At 39.3% G+C, this 19,433-nt stretch overlaps 1 protein-coding gene across 2 annotated transcripts in view; it reads left to right on the top strand.

Annotated features, from left to right (window-relative positions):
* The window catches only part of hbs1l (HBS1-like translational GTPase), a 35,591-nt gene that overhangs the window by 10,428 nt on the left and 5,730 nt on the right, over nucleotides 1–19,433 (top strand). For both annotated transcript variants that reach the window (XM_061900686.1, XM_061900687.1), the window contains exons 5-8: nucleotides 11,625–11,733; nucleotides 15,530–15,789; nucleotides 16,449–16,614; nucleotides 16,698–16,815. In XM_061900686.1, coding sequence (XP_061756670.1) covers nucleotides 11,625–11,733; nucleotides 15,530–15,789; nucleotides 16,449–16,614; nucleotides 16,698–16,815 — 653 coding nt within the window. The remainder of the gene's footprint in view (nucleotides 1–11,624; nucleotides 11,734–15,529; nucleotides 15,790–16,448; nucleotides 16,615–16,697; nucleotides 16,816–19,433) is intronic.

The raw sequence follows: 19,433 nt of genomic DNA, 5'->3' as shown, positions 1-19,433 counted from the left end.
CGTCATCGTCTGCGGCTTCCGGTAAAGGCGAGGCTTTTTCAGGAAGTACCAAATGTGGTGAACTTTATCGTCGAATTTCTCTACTAAATCATTTCAGCAAAAATTTGGCAATATCGCGAAATTATCAAGTATGACACATAGAATGGACCTGCTATTCCCGTTTAAATGAGAAAATCTAATTTCAGTAGGCCTTTAAAATGATGACAGAGGTCTGTAATTTTCATCATGTGTACACTTCAAATGTGAGGGACAGAATGTGAAAAAAAATTCCAGGATTTCACATTGTAGGAATTTTATAGAATTTATTTGTAAATTATGGTGGAAAATAAGTAATTGGTCAACCATTCAAAGCTCTCACTGATGGAAGGAGGTTTCGGCTCAAAATCTCACGATACATGGCGTCATTTATTCTTTCCTTAACACGGATCAATCGTCCTGTTCCCTTAGCAGAAAAACAGCCCCAAAACATGATGTTTCCTCCCCAATGCTTCACAGTAGGTATGGTGTTCTTGGGCTGCAACTCAGTATTCTTCTTCCTCCAAACATGACGAGTTGAGTTTATACCAAAATGGATACATGGATGATACAGCAGAGGATTGGGAGAGTGTCATGTGGTCAGATGAAACCAAAATAGTACTTTTTGGTATAAACTCAACTCGTCGTCTTTGGAGGAAGAAGAATAGAGTTGCATCCCATGAACACCATACCTACTGTGAAGCATGGGGGTGAAAACATCATGCTTTGGGGCTGTTTTTCTGCTAAGGGGACAGGACGATTGTTCCGTGTTGAGGAAAGAATGAATGGGGCCATGTATCTTGAGATTTTGAGCCAAAACCTCCTTCCATCAGTGAGAGCTTTGAATGGTTGACCAAATACTTATTTTCCACTATAATTTACAAATAAATTCTTGAAAATTCCTACAGTGTGAATTCCTGGATTTTTTTTCACATTCTGTCTCTCACAGTTGAAGTGTACATTTGATGAAAATTACAGAGCTCTGTCATCATTTTAAGTGGGAGAACTTGCACAATCGGTGGCTGACTAAATACTTTTTTGCCCCACTGTTTATATATATATATATATATATATACAGTGGGGCAAAAAAGTATTTAGTTTATATATATATATATATATATATATAAACTTTACACAAATATAACACTTTTTTTCCTCTCAGAACAAGCATGGAACTAATGTACCATTTTTCTGTCACAGAATGACATCACATTAAGACATTCAGTGGCAGTTTTCCAGTGTTTTATACAAAGTGTTTGCAAGTGAAAATTTTCTGAAATTTGTAGGTATATTCTTGCTATCGTTTACATTTTCAGAATGCATAATATTGTTTTTTTAGAGAAATGCTTTGACATTTTGTTTTTATTAATGTTATCTGGAATCAATTTTTGACAGCAACAAAGTGGCCATTTTGGTAGTTTTTAGCTGTAAAAAGGGTATTTTAACCAGTAAACAGTACAGTAGGTACTTGATTTTGATATATGTAATGCTCATAAGGGTATTCTAGTAAAATATGCAGATATGAGATCTGTCAATATAAAAATGCTACTTTAAATACTTTTTTGGCAGCAGCAAAGTGGTCGTTTTGGTAGTTTTTAGCTTTGTAAAGGGTATTTCAACAAGTAAACAGTGCAGTAGTTACTTGATTTATATATATATATGTAATGCCCATTAGGGTATTCTAGTAGAATATGCAGAGATAAGATGTCAATATCAAAATATTACTTGAAACATTTTTTTGGCAGCAACAAAGTGGCCATTTGTTTGGATATATGCACTAAAAAGGGTATTTCAAAAAGTAAACAGTACAGTATGTACTTGATATATACAGTATATATGTAATGCCCATAAGGGTATTCTAGTAGAATATGCAGAGATAAGATGTGTCAAGGGCTTCACGGTGGCAGAGGGTTTAGTGCGTCTGCCTCACAATACGAAGGTCCTGAGTAGTCAGGGTTTAATCCTGGGCTCGGGATCTTTCTGTGTGGAGTTTCCATGTCCTCCCCGTGACTGCGTGGGTCCCCTCCGGGTACTCCGGCTTCCTCCCACTTCCAAATAAATGCACCTGGGGATAGGTTGATTGGCAACACTAAATTGGCCCTAGTGTGTGAATGTTGTCTGTCTATTTGTGTTGGCCCTGCGATGAGGTGGCGACTTGTCCAGTTTGTACGCCACCTTCTGCTCGATTGTAGCTGTGATAGGCAACAGCGCCGCCCGCGACCCCAAAGGGAATAAGCGGTCGAAAATGGATGGATGAATGGAAGATGTGTCAATATCAAAATATTACTTGAAACATTTTTTGGGCAGCAACAAAGTGGCCATCTGGATTAATATTTGCTCTAAAAAGGGTATTTAAATAAGTAAACAATACAGTAGGTACTTGATTTTGATGTATGTAATGCCCATTAGGGTATTCTAGTAACATATGCAGGTAGATGGACTGCGTACGAGAAACTTTTGCATGCGCACAAGATACATACCTAAAAAAAAAATAATAATAATAATACAAAAAAAATTCCCCCCAAAACATTTTTTTCTCCCATGTCGCTTTAGGGGCTCCGTATTTTTTAGGTTTCCCATATTTTCAGATGCCAATGTTGACGGTTATAATGTTTTTTTTGTTTGTATTCTATGGTTTATTTTGAACACGCATACAGTTACAATATGATGCATCACATGGTTTCAAGTTTTTCATTACATGTCTGAAAATAAGTAGGACTAAGCAACACTTATTTAATCCTACTCCTTTTCCATTTCATAGCAATTACTAACACATTTCTTACTTCATGTTTTCAATTTGTAACACAATTTGAATCCATAAATAATAATGTTGTATAAAAATAGTTAAATAAATTGTAATACACATACAAGAAATAACTTTCATGACGTTTAAAATGTTAATTATGATTTTTCCATTTAATAATTTCTTTGATAACTGTATTTACGTTATGTTAAATTGATGTATTGCTCATAATATACTAAACTTCCAGGATCCTTTCTTATGTTCCTTTCCTGGTTTTTACTCCATTGCTACTTTTTATTCTTTGACATCCTTATTTGCTTCACGGTGAGAGAGGGGTTAGTGCGTCTGCCTCACAATACGAAGGTCCTGAGTAGTCAGGGTTCAATCCCGGGCTCGGGATCTTTCTGTGTGTAGTTTGCATGTTCTCCCCGTGACTGCGTGGGTTCCCTCCGGGTACTCCAGCTTCCTCCCACTTCCAAAGACATGCACCTGGGGATAGGTTGATTGGCAACACTAAATTGGTCTTAGTGTGTGAATGTGAGTGCAAATGTTGCCTTTTTTCTGTGTTGGCCCTGCGATGAGGTGGCGACTTGTCCAGGGTGTACGCCGCCTTCCCCCCGATTGTCGCTGAGATAGGCACCAGCGCCCCCCGCAACCCCAAAAGGGAATAAGCGGTAGAAAATGGATGGATGGATGGATCCTTATTTGCTTCTGTGGCATTGCAAAAGAATGTGTAAAAATAGCCAAAGTAAAAAGGCTTTAAATCAGGGGTCCTAAAGTCCTTTCAACAGGGGGCTACAGGAGTTAAGGGTTGAGAATGAGTATGGATCTTACCAAGTATTCACCTCATGTTTAAACCACATGACAAAATGTGTTAACTATTTCTATTTAGTATAGCAGGTTGGCCTTATGTTATTATAAATGTAACATTTAATGTAGAAATTGTATATTTTGGCACTTGTGTGTTGCCCAATATGTATTTGTTGAGCTGTAATTTTTGTGTGTTAAGCGTTATTGTGGTCAGTGTCTAGTGGGATTTAAGATTGTCTTGATACATTTTAACTACGGGTATAAGTCGCACAGGGTGCGCGGCCCGCAACTACACTAAACCGCAAAATTATACAGAGGACCACAAAGTATGGGTCTGCGGGCCATGAGTTTAAGACCCCTGCTTTAGATGCGCACTAAGTTGAAATTTCAATGAGGTTCCAAACTTTTGAGGCATTTTCTGTTTTTGTATAAAGGCTGAAGAAGAGCTCATCTTGTACGACTTGGCACAAAATTATAATACAAATCATTAGAATTTATACACTGTTCAATTAGTATTCAGTAAATAAATTGAATGAATTCAATGTAATTGAATAAAAAGTGTATGAACTATGATTATTTTTATCATAGTTTTGTACTCAGTTGTACAAGATGAGCCCTTCACTTTTAAACTTTTGCAGTGTGATTCAAGTGTCAGTTTTGGTTTGAATCATCTTTGAATGAATGACGACTGTGGACTGTTCATCTTAGGCTGTAAAAATATGGGCTGATGTCAAAGATAGCTGTTGGTCGACTCTTTTTCCCCCCTCCTGTCATTCTGCTGTTTTGTTTAAACGTGGTGAGAGCGTTCGTAGTGAGTGTTTGAATTGATCGGTGTCAACTTCAAGCAGGTGCACAAAGCTGAACAGGACCCCCAAGGCCATCAAACAGATGAGCAAGCCTGGGGAAAGTGATTGATAATAGGACAGATATTAGCAAGACCAGTCTAACTGGTTTCTCGTTTGGTGGAGATGGGATATAATCGTATAAGGAATGCTGCAATGTGTGTGTTTTGCTCATCTACCTCTTTGTCCCTTTTTTGTTTTAAAAGACAAGTTTGTGGGTTCGAGCAGGAAGTTTCACTTTAAGAAGAAAATGTCACCAAGAGCACAAATCGACTTGCTACAGCGGCCAGCCCTCTTGAGCGCTATCTCAAATCATACGCCACCTACGTTGGAAAATCTGATCACGTCTCTGAGCGTTCACAGCTTTGTTTAACAATGCCTTCAACAGATCAAATCACTTGGGGTGCTTACAAGCATCACATATGTGCTTGCGGCGCAATGTGCAGTACACCTACAAATGCATTTTTGGCTTTCACTGATTGTCCCTCAAGCATGCATTCTGAAAACTGAAATATGAATGTTAAAAATAGTTTGAGGTTATTAATTTCCGGCGGAACCTCTTAAGTGAAATGATCAATAACTGGAAATTTTTTTGCCTGGTTACCAAGGAAAAAGTGGGAATACAAATGATCAAACTGTTCCCATCAAAACGGCATGCAACAAAATAAAGTAACTAACAAGCTTAACCGTCATACAAGTGTAAAAATAAGTTAACCACTGCTATGTCCTTCTGAGAAACCAGCGTCTTCTGCTGTGGACGTTTGCATAACGCGGTATTTTTTTTCAACATTTGTAACTCTAACAAAATAAAAGGACCAAAACAAAATGTCCACTGCTGACGACGCTGGTTCTAGTTTCAAATGTATAAAACAACAAAAGAAACTAATTTAACGGAAACTTCTGTAATTACTTGCAAAAATAACATGTTTATGTGCACCTGGCATATAAACTAAGCTGTCAGGTCCATAGAATTATCATTTTAAAGATTGGTTGAAAGGTAAATTTATGTAAAGGTTTCCTGGCAAGACATGCATAAAATAAACTTATTCCGCTCCCTTTAGCCATATCAAGTATTTGCAGAAAATGATTATACCTTGAAATTATTCTTAGCAGGGTTGAAAGAACTCAGTCTGACAAAGCTTTGGTTAGCTTAATATTTGTAGAAAATTCAAATACCTTGAAATTATTCTAAGCAGAGTTGAAATAACTCAGACTGACAAAGTTTTGGTTAGCTTAATAACTCATGCCTTTAGGGCCTGTGTACGTGGATGATATCAAATATAATGACTACAAGTAGTCGTCTTGGAACCCTCTGGGCCAGGCGTGTCCAAACTTTTTGACTCGAGGGCCGCATTGGGGAAACACTTTTTTTGCCCGAAAGCCGACTGCATGGAAAGCATATCTATCTATCTATCTATCTATCTATCTATCTATCTATCTATCTATCTATCTATCTATCTATCTATCTATATATACACACACACACATTATTTTTTATATTATTTATTACAACTATGTGCTGTGTCAGAGTGATATGTGACCTTATTTACACAGCTATTTTTACATCTAACCCAACAATGTGATTACGTTAGCCTTTTGGGCAATTAATTTGACCTAAAGGGTGCATTTAGGCTGCTTTTTGGTTCCATACTGGTGTAAACAGCAAGCATTTTTTTGGTTCCCGAAACGCTACATATTATGTTCTTTGAATGTTACCGAACGGTCTCCATGGTAATGCTATAAGTCTGCATACTAATTTCATACCAAATTGTAGAGGGAAGTTCGCCACACATGTAAAAATATTGTACAAACTGCGATATAGCCATATTTTAGAGGGTCATCGCCAATAATCTGTTAAATGGATGCACGCGCTCACACAGACACACATAGACACAAATACACATATTACGATTCTTTTTTTTTTTTTGCCGAACAGCAGAGTGAAGATTGTGGCGTAACAACAGTCTTTTGTACCAAAATAACACTTCACTTCTTATTGATTAAAGTAAGCTTTAACAGACTGAACAACACATAACTTCAACTACTTACATTTTAACCATGCCCTCCCTCCCAGAGAACACAATATGAAGTATAAAGGATAAAACATTGTATACTAAGAGTATGTGAAAGTCCCTGACACTTTCCTTTAAAGCTTTGTAATCTATCAGAAATGTCAAGCACCTAAAATGCGACAAACATGTAAACGTGTGGAGTGTTTTACATATGTTACCCATCATGCACTCTAATGGATTTATGTATGTTTAATTTTAAATTATATAAACATGTTTTATAATATCCACAAAGTTCAATGAGTAGTAGGTGCGTTTCGTGCGATCGTGTGTTGACTTTTTTTGTTGGTTATAGTTCATTTACACCACGAGTGGAAAAGTTGTTCGGATTGGGTCATATATTGATGTTGTGCTGGTGGCACTTGAATAAAAACATGTTGTCGTTATCTAGTGGTTTCATCAACCTTCACATTCTTGCAGCAAAAGTTTTCCCAAGTCAAACTAATTAGCAGTGGGACCCATTTATGCTGAATTACTCCGCGAGCCAATCTTCTTGTTAAACTTGTGATGTCTCGCGGGCCGCACTGAGGACTTAGACGGGCTACAGTTTGGACATCCCTGCTTTAGGGCCATGTGGGTGTCAATTACCACCATCACCCATTTGACTTGAGCCTGCATGCTCAGTGTGTGTTGTGACAGGAGAAGGGGTTGATATTTGCATATCCTGGGCGGACTCGTTGTATCCTGTGCTCAGTTAGGCCCTGGGGGCCCAGTAGTAATGATGACTGGCTCCCTGCAAGGATGCTCTATGTCGAGGAATTCTGGATGGATGACTGACGACTGTTTACCTGCGAGTGCTCACTCTGCAAACAGATCTTGCTCCAAAGCCTCAGAATCTGATTGGAGTTTGTAGTTGAGCTTATGTCGGGGCTGCCCTCGGGGAAGCACACAAAAGAAACAGGAGTACCCTGAGAGCGTAGACCTCCACCAAGGCCAAACAATGATGCCAGATAGTGGAGTCATATGGTAATCAAATGTTATTTTTTGTTTGTGGAGTGTTTGTTTAATGGTGCCAAATTATTCCACTTTTCACCAATTTGAATAAGTCTTGAGAGGTGCCTCAGTAGTGTATTGGAAAATCTAGGCTTAATGCTGGGATTCAGACCGTATGAAAGTGCTTTAATGCTAATAAGCTGTTTGTTATACAATTTGTGTCTCCAAGAAGTGCTATTATGCACTTTGTCCACTTTTTACTTGAACCCTCTAACTCTGCACTTGTCCAACGTAATGAATGGCATTTACAGTAGTTAGTTATTATCGAACACACACATATATACGTATATGTGTGTATGCATGTACATATATATATATATATATATATATATATATATATATATATATATATATATATATATATATATATATATATATATATATAAATGTGTGTGTTTTTCAGTAAGGTCGATAAATATTTGGACATTGACACAATTTTCAGTATTCCAGCTCTGTACAACAAACCACAATGGATTTCAAATGAAACAATCCAGGTGTGCTTTAAGTGCAGACTTTGAGCTTTAATTTTAGGGTATTTACATCCAAATCAGGTGAACTGTGTAGGAATTAAACACATTTTATGTGCCTTCCACCTTTTAAGGGACAAGTAACAATCATAAATCAAATTTTCACTTTTTAATACTTTGTTGAAAATCCTTTGCATTCAATGACGGCCTGAAGTGTGGAACCCATTGACCTCACCAGACGCTGGGTTTCGTCCCTGGTGATGCTCTGCCAGGCCTCTGCTGCAGCTGTCTTCACTTCCTGCTTGTTCTTTGGGCATTTTCCCTTCAGTTTCGTCTTCAGCAAGTGAAATGCATGATCGGATTCAGGTCAGGTGATTGACTTGGCCATTGTAGAACATTCCACTTCTTTGCCCTAAAAAACTCTTTGGTTGCTTTTGCAGTTGTGAAGCGCCGTCTAATGAGTTTTGAAGCATTTGGTTGAATATCAGCAGATAATATTGCCCGAAACACTTCAGAATACATTCTGCTGCTTTTGTCAGCTGTCACATCATCACTAAATACAAGAGATCCAATTCCACTGGCAGCCATGCATGCCCACACCATTACACTACCACCACCATGCTTCACTGATGAGGTGGTATGCTTTGGATCTTGAGTATTTCCTTCCCTTGTCCATATTCCTCTCTTTCCATAATTCTGGTACAAGTTGATCTTTGTCTCATCTGTCCATAAGATGTTGTTCCAGAACTACACAGGCTCTTTTAGGTGTTCCTTGGCAAACTCTAATCTAGCCTTCTTGTTTTTGAGGCTCACCAATGGTTTTCACCTTGTTACGAAACCTCTGTATTTCCTCTGGTGAAGTCTTCTCTTAATTTTTGACTTGGACACAGATACACCTACTTCCTGGAGAGTTTTCTTCATCTGGCCAACTGTTGTGAAGGGCTTTTTCTTGACACGAGAAAGGATTTGTCTGTCATCCACCACACTTGTTTTTAAGTGGGCTTCCAGGTCTTTTGGTGTTACTGAACTCACCAGTGCGGTCTCTCTTTTTAAGAATCTACCACACCTAATGTTTTTTCTATCTCTCTGATAGGTTTGTTTTGATTTTTTTATCCTAATGATTGCTTGCTTCACTGATAGTGACAGCTCTTTGGACTTCATATTGAGAGTTGACCTCCCCAGATTCCAAATGAATATACCACACTTGAAATGAACTCTAGGCTTTTTATTTGCTCCATGTAAATGGAGGAATAACACACACCTGGCCGTGGAACAGCTGAGTAGTCAATTGTCCAATTACATTTGGTCCATTAAAAGGTGGAAGGCACGTATAAAATGTGTTGCAATTCCTACACCGTTCACCTGATTTGGATGTAAATACATTCAAATTAAAGCTCAAAGTCTGCACTTAAACCACATCTTGATCGTTTCATTTCAAATCCATTGTGGTGTTGTACAGAGCTGGAATACTGAAAATTGTCTGTCCAAATATTTATGGACCTAACTGTATAGTGTGTATATATATATATATAAATAAATATATATATATATATATATATATATATATATATATATGTGTATATATATATATATATATATATACACATACATTCATACAAGCCTCCCCATTGCAAATTAGCTTAGCAAAGGCAGCAGCGATCCCCATAAGAATGAACCAAAACATCCAGAGTCTCACACGCTAGCTTTAGCTTATAGTTGGAGACCGACATAACTTTGTTTTTTCAACCATGGGAACAAAGAATTTATTGACCATTAACAGTTAGCTTCTACAGCTGGGGTGCCTAAAGTACGTTACAGGCATCTGTGGCCCTTGACTCGTTTTTTCTTGTGCGGCCCGGTACCAATCGATCCACGGCCCTGTGGTTTGGGACCACTGATAAATGATAACAAATAAAGGCTTGACATATCTCACTTTTCATGTAATGAGTTTATGTCACCTCATCTGGCTCCTCTCAGTGTAGAGGAGCAGCGGCTTTACTTTGTGCTCCTCCTGGATGACAGAGCCTCTCACCCTGTCTCTATACGGGAGTGACCCGAGACCCGGTGGAGGAAACTCATTTCGGCCGCTTGTACCCGTGATCGTGTCCTTTCGGTCATAACCCAAAGCTCATGACCATATGAGGTTGTTTGGGCGTCTGGTCAGGATGCCACCCGAACGCCTCCCTAGGGAGGTGTTTAGGGCATGTCTGACCGGCAGGAGGCCACGGGGAATACCCAGGCCACGTTGGGAAGACTATGTCTCCCGGCTGGCCTGGGAACGCACCGGGATCCCCCAGGAGGAGCTGGACAAAGTAGCTGGGGAGAGGGAAGTCTGAGCTTCTCTGCTTAGGCTGCTGCCCCCGCGACCCGACCTCGGATAAGCAAAGGAAAATGGATGGATTTTTATATCACATTGATTTCACATTTGGAGTTGAATTGCTGAAAAGAATGGATTTTTGCACGATACTTACTCAGTTTCACCCGTAGCTGGCAGAGCTGCAGTGAAAATAGATTGTCTAGAATTTTATTCAATTATTTTGTATTTTATCAAATTCAAATACATGTTTGCATAATGGAGGACTTTTTTTAAACATTGGCATGAATTGGGTGACTATTTGGTATCTCTTCCAAACACGCCAGCTTTTTTTCCTTCTGAGTCGATAGCATATGAGATGGGTTTAAATATAAAAAGGCAACAGAATCCTCAAGTACTAAAAGTTCACAAATAAATCCTATCCATTGGCAACGCTTTTGGTTCTTCACTAGAAGAGAAAATCAACAAAATGACCTGGTGGAATTTCCTTTGTCTGTTCATGTTCTTTTGACTATCAGGTACTTTCCAATACATCACTTTTTTTCTTCTTTTTTAATTTTGGCTCACATGCTTTGTCATAGACTGGACCACTATCTCTACTCACCTGCAAATGTCCTAGTTGGCATCTATCCGAATGTAATCAGCCCATCATTACCAAGACCACATTTAAAAGTTAGTTGTCTGCTTTGTGTAATTCAACAACCAGAGGAGGGACTTTTTGTGTCTTGCGCTGAGTCAGCCATTTATATAATTTTTCTGAGTCATAGCTTGTCTTGATTAGAGCCTATTTTCACATGTTTTTATCCAAGCATTAACACTCAACTATTTTTAATATACAGGATATAGTAGGAGAAAAGGAGTAATCAATACTGTTTTTCAAATCTCTGCAAATTGTACAGTCATGCGTCTGCTTACGACCAGGCGGGATATACAACGGCCGCTTCCGAGATTAACCCCTTCTGAGCTAGGAAGTCACTTGCAGCGTCAAGCCCTGCAATCTTAAATGAATCAGTCAAGGCTTGATATGAGTAGCACGCCTGACCAGTCAAGACTGGGATGACAAAGCAACACATTTTGTTGGTGCGCAAGCTGCTGTATATGAACAATAATTTATATGTGTTTTAACTGGAAGGCCCTTGTGAATATGACCACAGAAATGGTGACCTGTAGTCACTCACATCCTGGGCAGTTCATCACTTTAGTAGTACTGATCAACTGATTTACATATTTCATACTGGCAGAGAATAACGGGGAAACCCTGTAAAAAGAAAAAAGAAGTGATTTTCTTGTTGCATGATAATACACAAAATGGTGCTTATTATCTTGGTTGGAAGTTTACATAGTAAAGTTCCTGTGTTGTCTCCTGTGTAGCTAAAAGCAGGGACATGTCTCACGATAAGATGGACTTGGAAGTCTTACCCAAAGTGGCCCGCATGACCGTTTCAGGCAAGAAGCAGACTATGGGCTTTGATGTTCCCAGGTACCTAACACACATCTGCACAGAATGACTGAAAATCGTATTTGTTTGATATTTTAAAACTATTCCCTCCTCCTCCATGCAAATTAATATGAATTGAAATAGTCTATTCCAGGGCCAAACTGCCGGTGTCACAAAGTGTCCTTTATGTGTATAAACAGCATTTAACATGAACTGTCACCCGAGTGTAAAAAGAAGTTGAACACAGTAATGTAATACAGTTGCCCTCAAACATTTTATATGCAAACTAAATATTCCTGCAGTAGCTTGCCAACAAAATAGCTCAATACGTCTAATTTTGCAAACATTTTTCAATCAGCAATCTGTTGGAAAATTAAAAAAATTATGAAAAATGATTAACTTACAATTGGCATTGTAGCAGTTTTGTGTTGCATACGTTTTTCCTAATTATGAGCGTGATTGCTGCATTTTTTTAGCATTTTGCATACAGTATTACATTGACACTATCGAAGCAAATGTCCCTATTTATCACAATAAATCCACAAAGGGTGCCGACATGCTTGCTGTAAGCATTGTTAGCATTGACATTTTGTTGGGAGTCTCCCACAACTTAGAGTAGGGCAAAAAAGTATTTAGTCAGCCACCGATTGTGCAAGTTCTCCCACTTAAAATGATGACAGAGGTCTGTAATTTTCCTCAAAGGTACACTTCAACTGTGAGAGACAGAATGTGAAAAAAAAATCCAGCAATTCACATTGTAGGAATTTTAAAGAATTTATTTGTAAATTATGGTGGAAAATAAGTATTTGGTCACTTCAAACAAGGAAGATCTCTGGCTCTCACAGACCTGTAACTTCTTCTTTAAGAAGCTCTTCTGTCCTCCACTCGTTACCTGTATTAATGGAACCTGTTTGAACTAGTTATCTGTATAAAAGACACATGTCCACAGCTTCAAACAGTCGGACTCCAAACTCCACTATGGCCAAGACCAAAGAGCTGTCGAAGGACACCAGGAAAAGAATTGTAGACCTGCGCCAGACTGGGAAGAGTGAATCTACAATAGGCAAGCAGCTTGGTGTGAAAAAAGCAACTGTGGGAGCAATCATCAGAAAATGGAAGACATACAAGACCACTGATAATCTCCCTCGATCTGGGGCTCCACGCAAGATCTCATCCCGTGGGGTCAAAATGATCCTGAGAACGGTGAGCAAAAATCCCAGAACCACACGCGGGGACCTGGTGGATGAACTGCAGAGAGCTGGGACCAAAGTCACAAAGGTTACCATCAGTAACACACTACGCCGACAGGGAATCAAATCCTGCAGTGCCAGACGTGTCCCCCTGCTTAAGCCAGTGCATGTCCAGGCCTGTCTGAGGTTTGCCAGAGAGCACATGGATGATACAGCAGAGGATTGGGAGAATGTCATGTGGTCAGATGAAACCAAAATAGAACTTTTTGGTATAAACTCAACTCGTCGTGTTTGGAGGAAGAAAAATTCAGAGTTGCATCCCAAGAACACCATACCTACTGTGAAGCATTGGGGTGGAAACATCATGCTTTGGGGCTGTTTTTCTGCTAAGGGGACAGGACGACTGATCCGTGTTAAGGAAAGAATGAATGGGGCCATGTATCGTGAGATTTTGAGCTAAAACCTCCTTCAATAAGTGAGAGCTTTGAAGACGAAACGTGGCTGGGTCTTCCAGCATGACAATGATCCCAAACAGACCGCCCTGGCAACGAAAGAGTGGCTCCGTAAAAAGCATTTCAAAGTCCTGGTGTGGCCTAGCCAGTCTCCAGACCTCAACCCCATAGAACAGGGGTGTCAAACTCAAATACAGAGTGGGCCAAAATTTAAAACTGAACAAAGTCGCGGGCCAATGTTGAACAAATGAACCTATTAATAGGGGACCCAAACAAGTTTTGCATTGAATATTGAACAATCAAGGCTTATATACCTTTAAAGTAACATGCAAAATCAAGTTTCCAATAATAATAATAATAATAATAAAATATCAATGGCATATCAAACAAAATTGAAATAAAAATTCAATGCCTCTTTTGTATTTGCAGCCATCTGAGGTAATTATCAAAATAAACTTTTTCAACAGGCTAATAATACATTTGAAAATAAAATAATAAGGAATGAATCAAACATTCAAGCCTTGAAGTGGCATGAGAAAGTGCATGGGGGGTTGAGGTGGGCGTGGTTGGAGGTGAGGGGGTGTATATTGTTGCGTCCCGGAAGAGTTAGTGCTGCAAGGGGTTATGGTTATTTGTTCTGTTGTGTTTATCTTGTGTTTCGGATGTTCTCCTGAAATGTTTGTCATTCTTGTTTGGTGTGGGTTCACAGTGTGGTGCATATTTGTAACAGTGTTAAAGTTGTTTATACGGCCACCCTCGGCTGTTGACCAAGTATGCCTTGCATTTACTTGTGTTTGTGTGTAAAAAACGCATATATTATGTGACTGGGCCGGCACGCTGTTTGCATGGAGGAAAAGCGGACGTGGACGACAGGTTGTGGAGGATGCTAAAGGAAGTGCCTTTAAGGCCCACCCCCAATATTGTTGTCCGGGTCGAAATCGGGAGAAATCAGGGAAAATGAATGGCTCGGGAGATTTTCAGGAGGGGCACTGAACTTCGGGAGTCTCCCGGGAAAAAGGGGAGGGTTGGCAAGTATGAGAATTTGCGGTGTTACAGCGGGGGTGTGTATAATACCGGCGGGCCAGCTCGAATGTTAAATTGATATTGCCTCAAGGGCCAAATGAAATTACACAGAGGGCCAAATTTGGCCCACGGGCCAGAGTTTGACACCCATGCCATAGAACATCTGTGGAGGGACTTGAAAGTTTGTGTTGCTCGGCGACAGCCCCAAAACATCACTGCTCTCGAGAAGATCTGCATAGAGGAATGGGCCAAAAAAACAGCTACTGCAGGGACGGCGTGGCGCAATGGGAGAGTGGCCGTGCGCAACCCGAGTGTCCCTGGTTCAAATCCCACCTAGTACCAACCTCGTCACGTCCGTTGTGTCCTGAGCAAGACACTTCACCCTTGCTCCTGATGGCTCCTCCTTGGCGCCTTGCATGGCAGCTCCCTCCATCAGTGTGTGAATGTGTGTGTGAATGGGTAAATGTGGAAGTAGTGTCAAAGCGCTTTGAGTACCTTGAAGGTAGAAAAGCGCTATACAAGTACAACCCATTTATCATTTATTTACTGTATGTGCAAACCTGGTAAAGACCTAATGTAATCGTTTGACCTCTGTTATTGCCAACAAAGGTTATATTACAAAGTATTGAGTTGAATTTTGGTAATTGACCAAATACTTATTTTCCACCATAATTTGCAAATAAATTCTTTAAAATTCTCACATTCTGTCTCTCTCACTTGAAGTGTACCTATGATGAAAATTACAGACCTCTGTCATCATTTTAAGTGGGAGAACTTACACAATCGGTGGCTGACTAAATACTTTTTTGCCCCACTGTAAATAGGTGGAATCTAGGCCTGTACATTTGTAGTATCTGACTTTTGCATGTCAGTATTTTGCATAACGCATTAAAATTGAGCACTTTAGGAACTGTCTATAGAAGCAACATGTACCCATGTTATTACAACATAGCCACACAGGTTGTTAGTGTGCTAACTGTTAGCTTTATTAGCATTTAAATACCAAAAGCCATTATGTTTGCCTCAAACACTGGGCCAGACTTTAGCAGCATCATTTCTGTGAAAATGTTTCCAGTTCTAAATGTTATTGTAGCTTTAGCCATGTTGCCCTGAGCAGCCAGGACCGGTTAACACTTGGTTTCATTCATAGTTCTGTGATCTCTCGCTCTTTAGCAGTGGAGACAACGACATCATTGCAGCAGCCGTGGCGCGGCAAGCCAACAGCCCAGAAAACACTACCACGACGACACCCGCCAGCGGCGAGGGCAACTCCAGGCGATCCGAGACGCCCTCCAAAGGTTCATACGAGGACGAGATCGCCAGTGTTTCCACACCCGGACGCTCCTCCGGAAAGACACGGCAGACAATCGATGTGAAGGCCGAACTGGTGAAGAGACAAGGAGGCAAACCACTGTTGAATCTAGTAGTTATAGGTAAGATGTACTTTAAGAAGTGCTATTGTTTCTATCTCTGCACTTGTTCAGTGTAATGGATGTCAGATTACATAAAAAATGTGACCTTGAGGAGTAGGACAGGAGGACATAAACGTTAGTGACACTAGCATGTTAGCTACATTAAAGTCACATTTTAACCGTAACATCTTGTTACTTTAGTCTATTCATTGAAGGGAAATATCTAACTACTATTTATGTAGCAGGCAGATCTCTGTTTTTATATATTTTGTAGTAGGAATGCATGTTGTAACTGATTGGTTACAGACCTCAAGGTTTCTCAGTTGTCAGTCTTGAGACATGCACTAGACAAGTGGTAAGCACCAGTCTCTTAATGTCATTTGTAATGTCTCTTTTTCGTGTTTCCCTCGAAAAAAGTGAGTCGGTAGTTTCACATTGTATGTGAAACCTGCATCAATACATTTGTCTGGCCCCCGTCCCCTTGTGCAAACACATGTGGCTTCCTTTTGGCAGTGTATCTTATCTTCTATCCCCCCCCCTTTTCCTTCTACCTGCTTTATCGTGCCGCTCGCAGTCTTCCTCTTCTCCATCTTTCTCAGTTTCTCTTTAACATCCTCCACCCACCCCCAAGCTTTCGCTGTGTCTGCTGTACTAACAAGATTTTTTCGCTTATCTTGTAGGTCATGTGGACGCAGGGAAGAGCACGCTAATGGGCCACCTGCTGTATCTGCTGGGCAATGTCAACAAGCGCACCATGCACAAGTATGAAACCGAGTCCAAGAAAGCGGGCAAGGCATCTTTTGCCTATGCTTGGGTTCTGGATGAAACTGGCGAGGAGAGGGACAGGTAAGACAAACACTATAGATTTATGCATTTATTACATTTTAGTATTGTCATATTATTACAACGAAAGCTCTGTGTGACTGCAGAGGCGTGACGATGGACGTCGGCATGACCAAGTTTGAGACCAACTCCAAGGTGGTGACGCTGATGGATGCACCGGGACACAAAGACTTCATCCCCAACATGATCACAGGAGCTGCCCAGGTAGCCTCAGTAGGCCACACCCCAGTTTACGTTGTGGTTTTGGGTGTTGCTGTTTCTTCAGCATGGGTGTGCTTTGACAGCATATTTTGTCATTTCTCTTTTCACCGTATGACTATCCTTACCGTCATGTTCTGACTGAAGAACATGTCCAAAACTAGAATGCCGCTGAACAATCCTAATTTTGGTTAAGGTTAAGGAGTATTTTGTCATCAACATTTATAAGTTATTAGCTAAGATGTACAAAATAAATCTCCCAATTAGTAACCACTTAACAGTCACCAAAACCTAGACAAATCACCAAAAAAGTTAAGGGATTCCTTGTCAGCCAATGACTACAAAGTTTCAGAGAAGACAGTTATTAATTGTGCAATTCTGTCAACAAATAAATGGGATTGTGGTACCTTTTTGGAAAATCTTCTTTGAATTTGAACAATGTTCTGGATCTGCACTTTTATCCTGATTTTTACCAGAAAAGTTTTTCTTTGATCCATGCCATCCATTACCCAGACTTACACCAAAATGCATGTGTCAATGTTTTTTTCATTACCTGTTATATTCTAAATATTTATTTATATATTTTTTTAAGTACAACAGAGACCTGTAGAGATATGAATCAAAAAACGTTTTTTGTTCAGAACCGGTTCAAATTTTATTCATTCCTTGAAATTGCTTACCATTTTGTCAAGTGATTTTCTTAACGGTTCTTCTGAACGCAGATGATGTAATTAAGCAACGAGCGTAGTGACGTCAGATCGCAAAATGGCGGTGCTTGGTCTGAACAAATATTTTACAAGACAAGATTGCAACAACGCTCCTTGTTATAATTATAGGGCTGCGATTTTATCAAGAGGAGGAGATGCGAACAACATGCTGAATTATTTGAACACATGGCATCTAACAATTATAAATGAAATTCGCGTTTTTGAACCGCTCCAATCTCATCTCAGGCAGCAGTAACACAAGCACGTTATCTGAATAAAACGGGTACTAACTCACCTCCTATTATGTTAGCGCTATTTGTAAAATTTAAATTAATGCCTTCTCATTTAGATGAGCATGACGAGAAACCAATTCTGACTGGCACTGAGACGGGCAGTACTCGTCTCAGTTCACGTCTGTCGCTAGACCTATGTCTCCGAGCAAAGACTACGTGTGTGGTCAAAAGCTTGCATGTATTTGCTACAGTAGACACTCCTAATTTTTGATGGGTGAATGTTCAATTGTAGTGAGAGAAATGTTGCATGTTTTCCCCCCACCGGATTTTCTCTCAGTCATCATATTATACAGGTGAAACAAAAAAAAATTGAATATTGCGTACAAGTCCATTCATGTCAGCAATGTGAATGAACTTAAAATGTGAAACTAAAATGTGATATTAACTCATTACATGCAAAGTGAGGCATGTCAAATTTTTTTTATCATTTTGATCTTGGCTTATACTTTTTGAAACCCCACATTGTCGGAGATTTTCAATTCAAAGTTTTCATAAACTGTAAGCCACAATCTTCAAAATTATGTAATAAGTTAATGTCACATGTTACCAAATGTTACATTCTTGTGTAATTTCCACATGAATTATTTGGTAAATTCTACAGAAGAATATTTACCGTATTTTTCGGACTATCAGTCACAGTTTTTTTCATAGTTTGGCCGGTGCGACTTATACTCACGAGCGACTTATGTGTGAAATTATTAACACATTACCGTAAAATATCAAATAACATTTTTTAGCTCATTCACGTAAGAGTCTAAACGTATAAGATTTCATCGGATTTAGCAATTAAGAGTGACAGATTGTTTGGTAAACGTATAGCATGTTCTCTATGTTATAGTTATTTAAATGACTCTTACCATAATACGTTATGTTAACAAACCAGGCACCTTCTCAGTTGGTTTTTTATGCGTCATATAACGTACACTTATTCAGCCTGTTGTTCGCTATTCTTTATTTATTCTAAATTGCCTTTCAAATGTCTATTCTTGGTGTTGGCTTTTATCAAATACGTTTCCCCCAAAATGCGGCTTATACTCCAGTGCGACTTATATATGTTTTTTTCCGTCTTTATTGTGCATTTTCGGCAGGTGCGATTTATACTCCGGAGCAACTTATACTCCAAAAAATACGGTACTTATTACATTTAAAAATAAAAATAATTCTTCAATGCTACGTATTTGACCTCGGTTTAGGCTTTGTAAGGTCATGTTACCTCCAAACTCAACAAATTTGAGGCTAATCCACCTTTTTTTCCTCTTTTTTTTCAAATAAGAATCGATAAGAGAACAGTTGAGGAACCGAATCGTTAAACAGAATCAAAAGTGGAATCGGATCAGGAAGAATCTTATCAATTCCCATCCATTTAACAATAGTTGTCATACTGTATCAATATTAATCAAACCTTTTTTCACTTTACACATTTTTTTAGTAGAGGTGGTTCTCAGTTTACGACGTCCTGTGTTGATACGTTTCTCTACGACGCCTTGAATTAATTATAATTACATTTTTGATCTGTAGACACACATTTCTCTCAGGGTTGAGTGCAGTACAGTACAAGGAACACATACACACTTTGTGAACCTTTTGCACTTAATTATGTTACACAAACTTGAAGGATTAATAT

Source organism: Nerophis ophidion, linkage group LG05 (assembly GCF_033978795.1).
Source record: "Nerophis ophidion isolate RoL-2023_Sa linkage group LG05, RoL_Noph_v1.0, whole genome shotgun sequence".
Lineage (NCBI taxonomy): Eukaryota > Metazoa > Chordata > Actinopteri > Syngnathiformes > Syngnathidae > Nerophis > Nerophis ophidion.
Note: the sequence above shows the minus strand (reverse complement) of the source record. Positions and strands in the feature narration are given on the sequence as shown.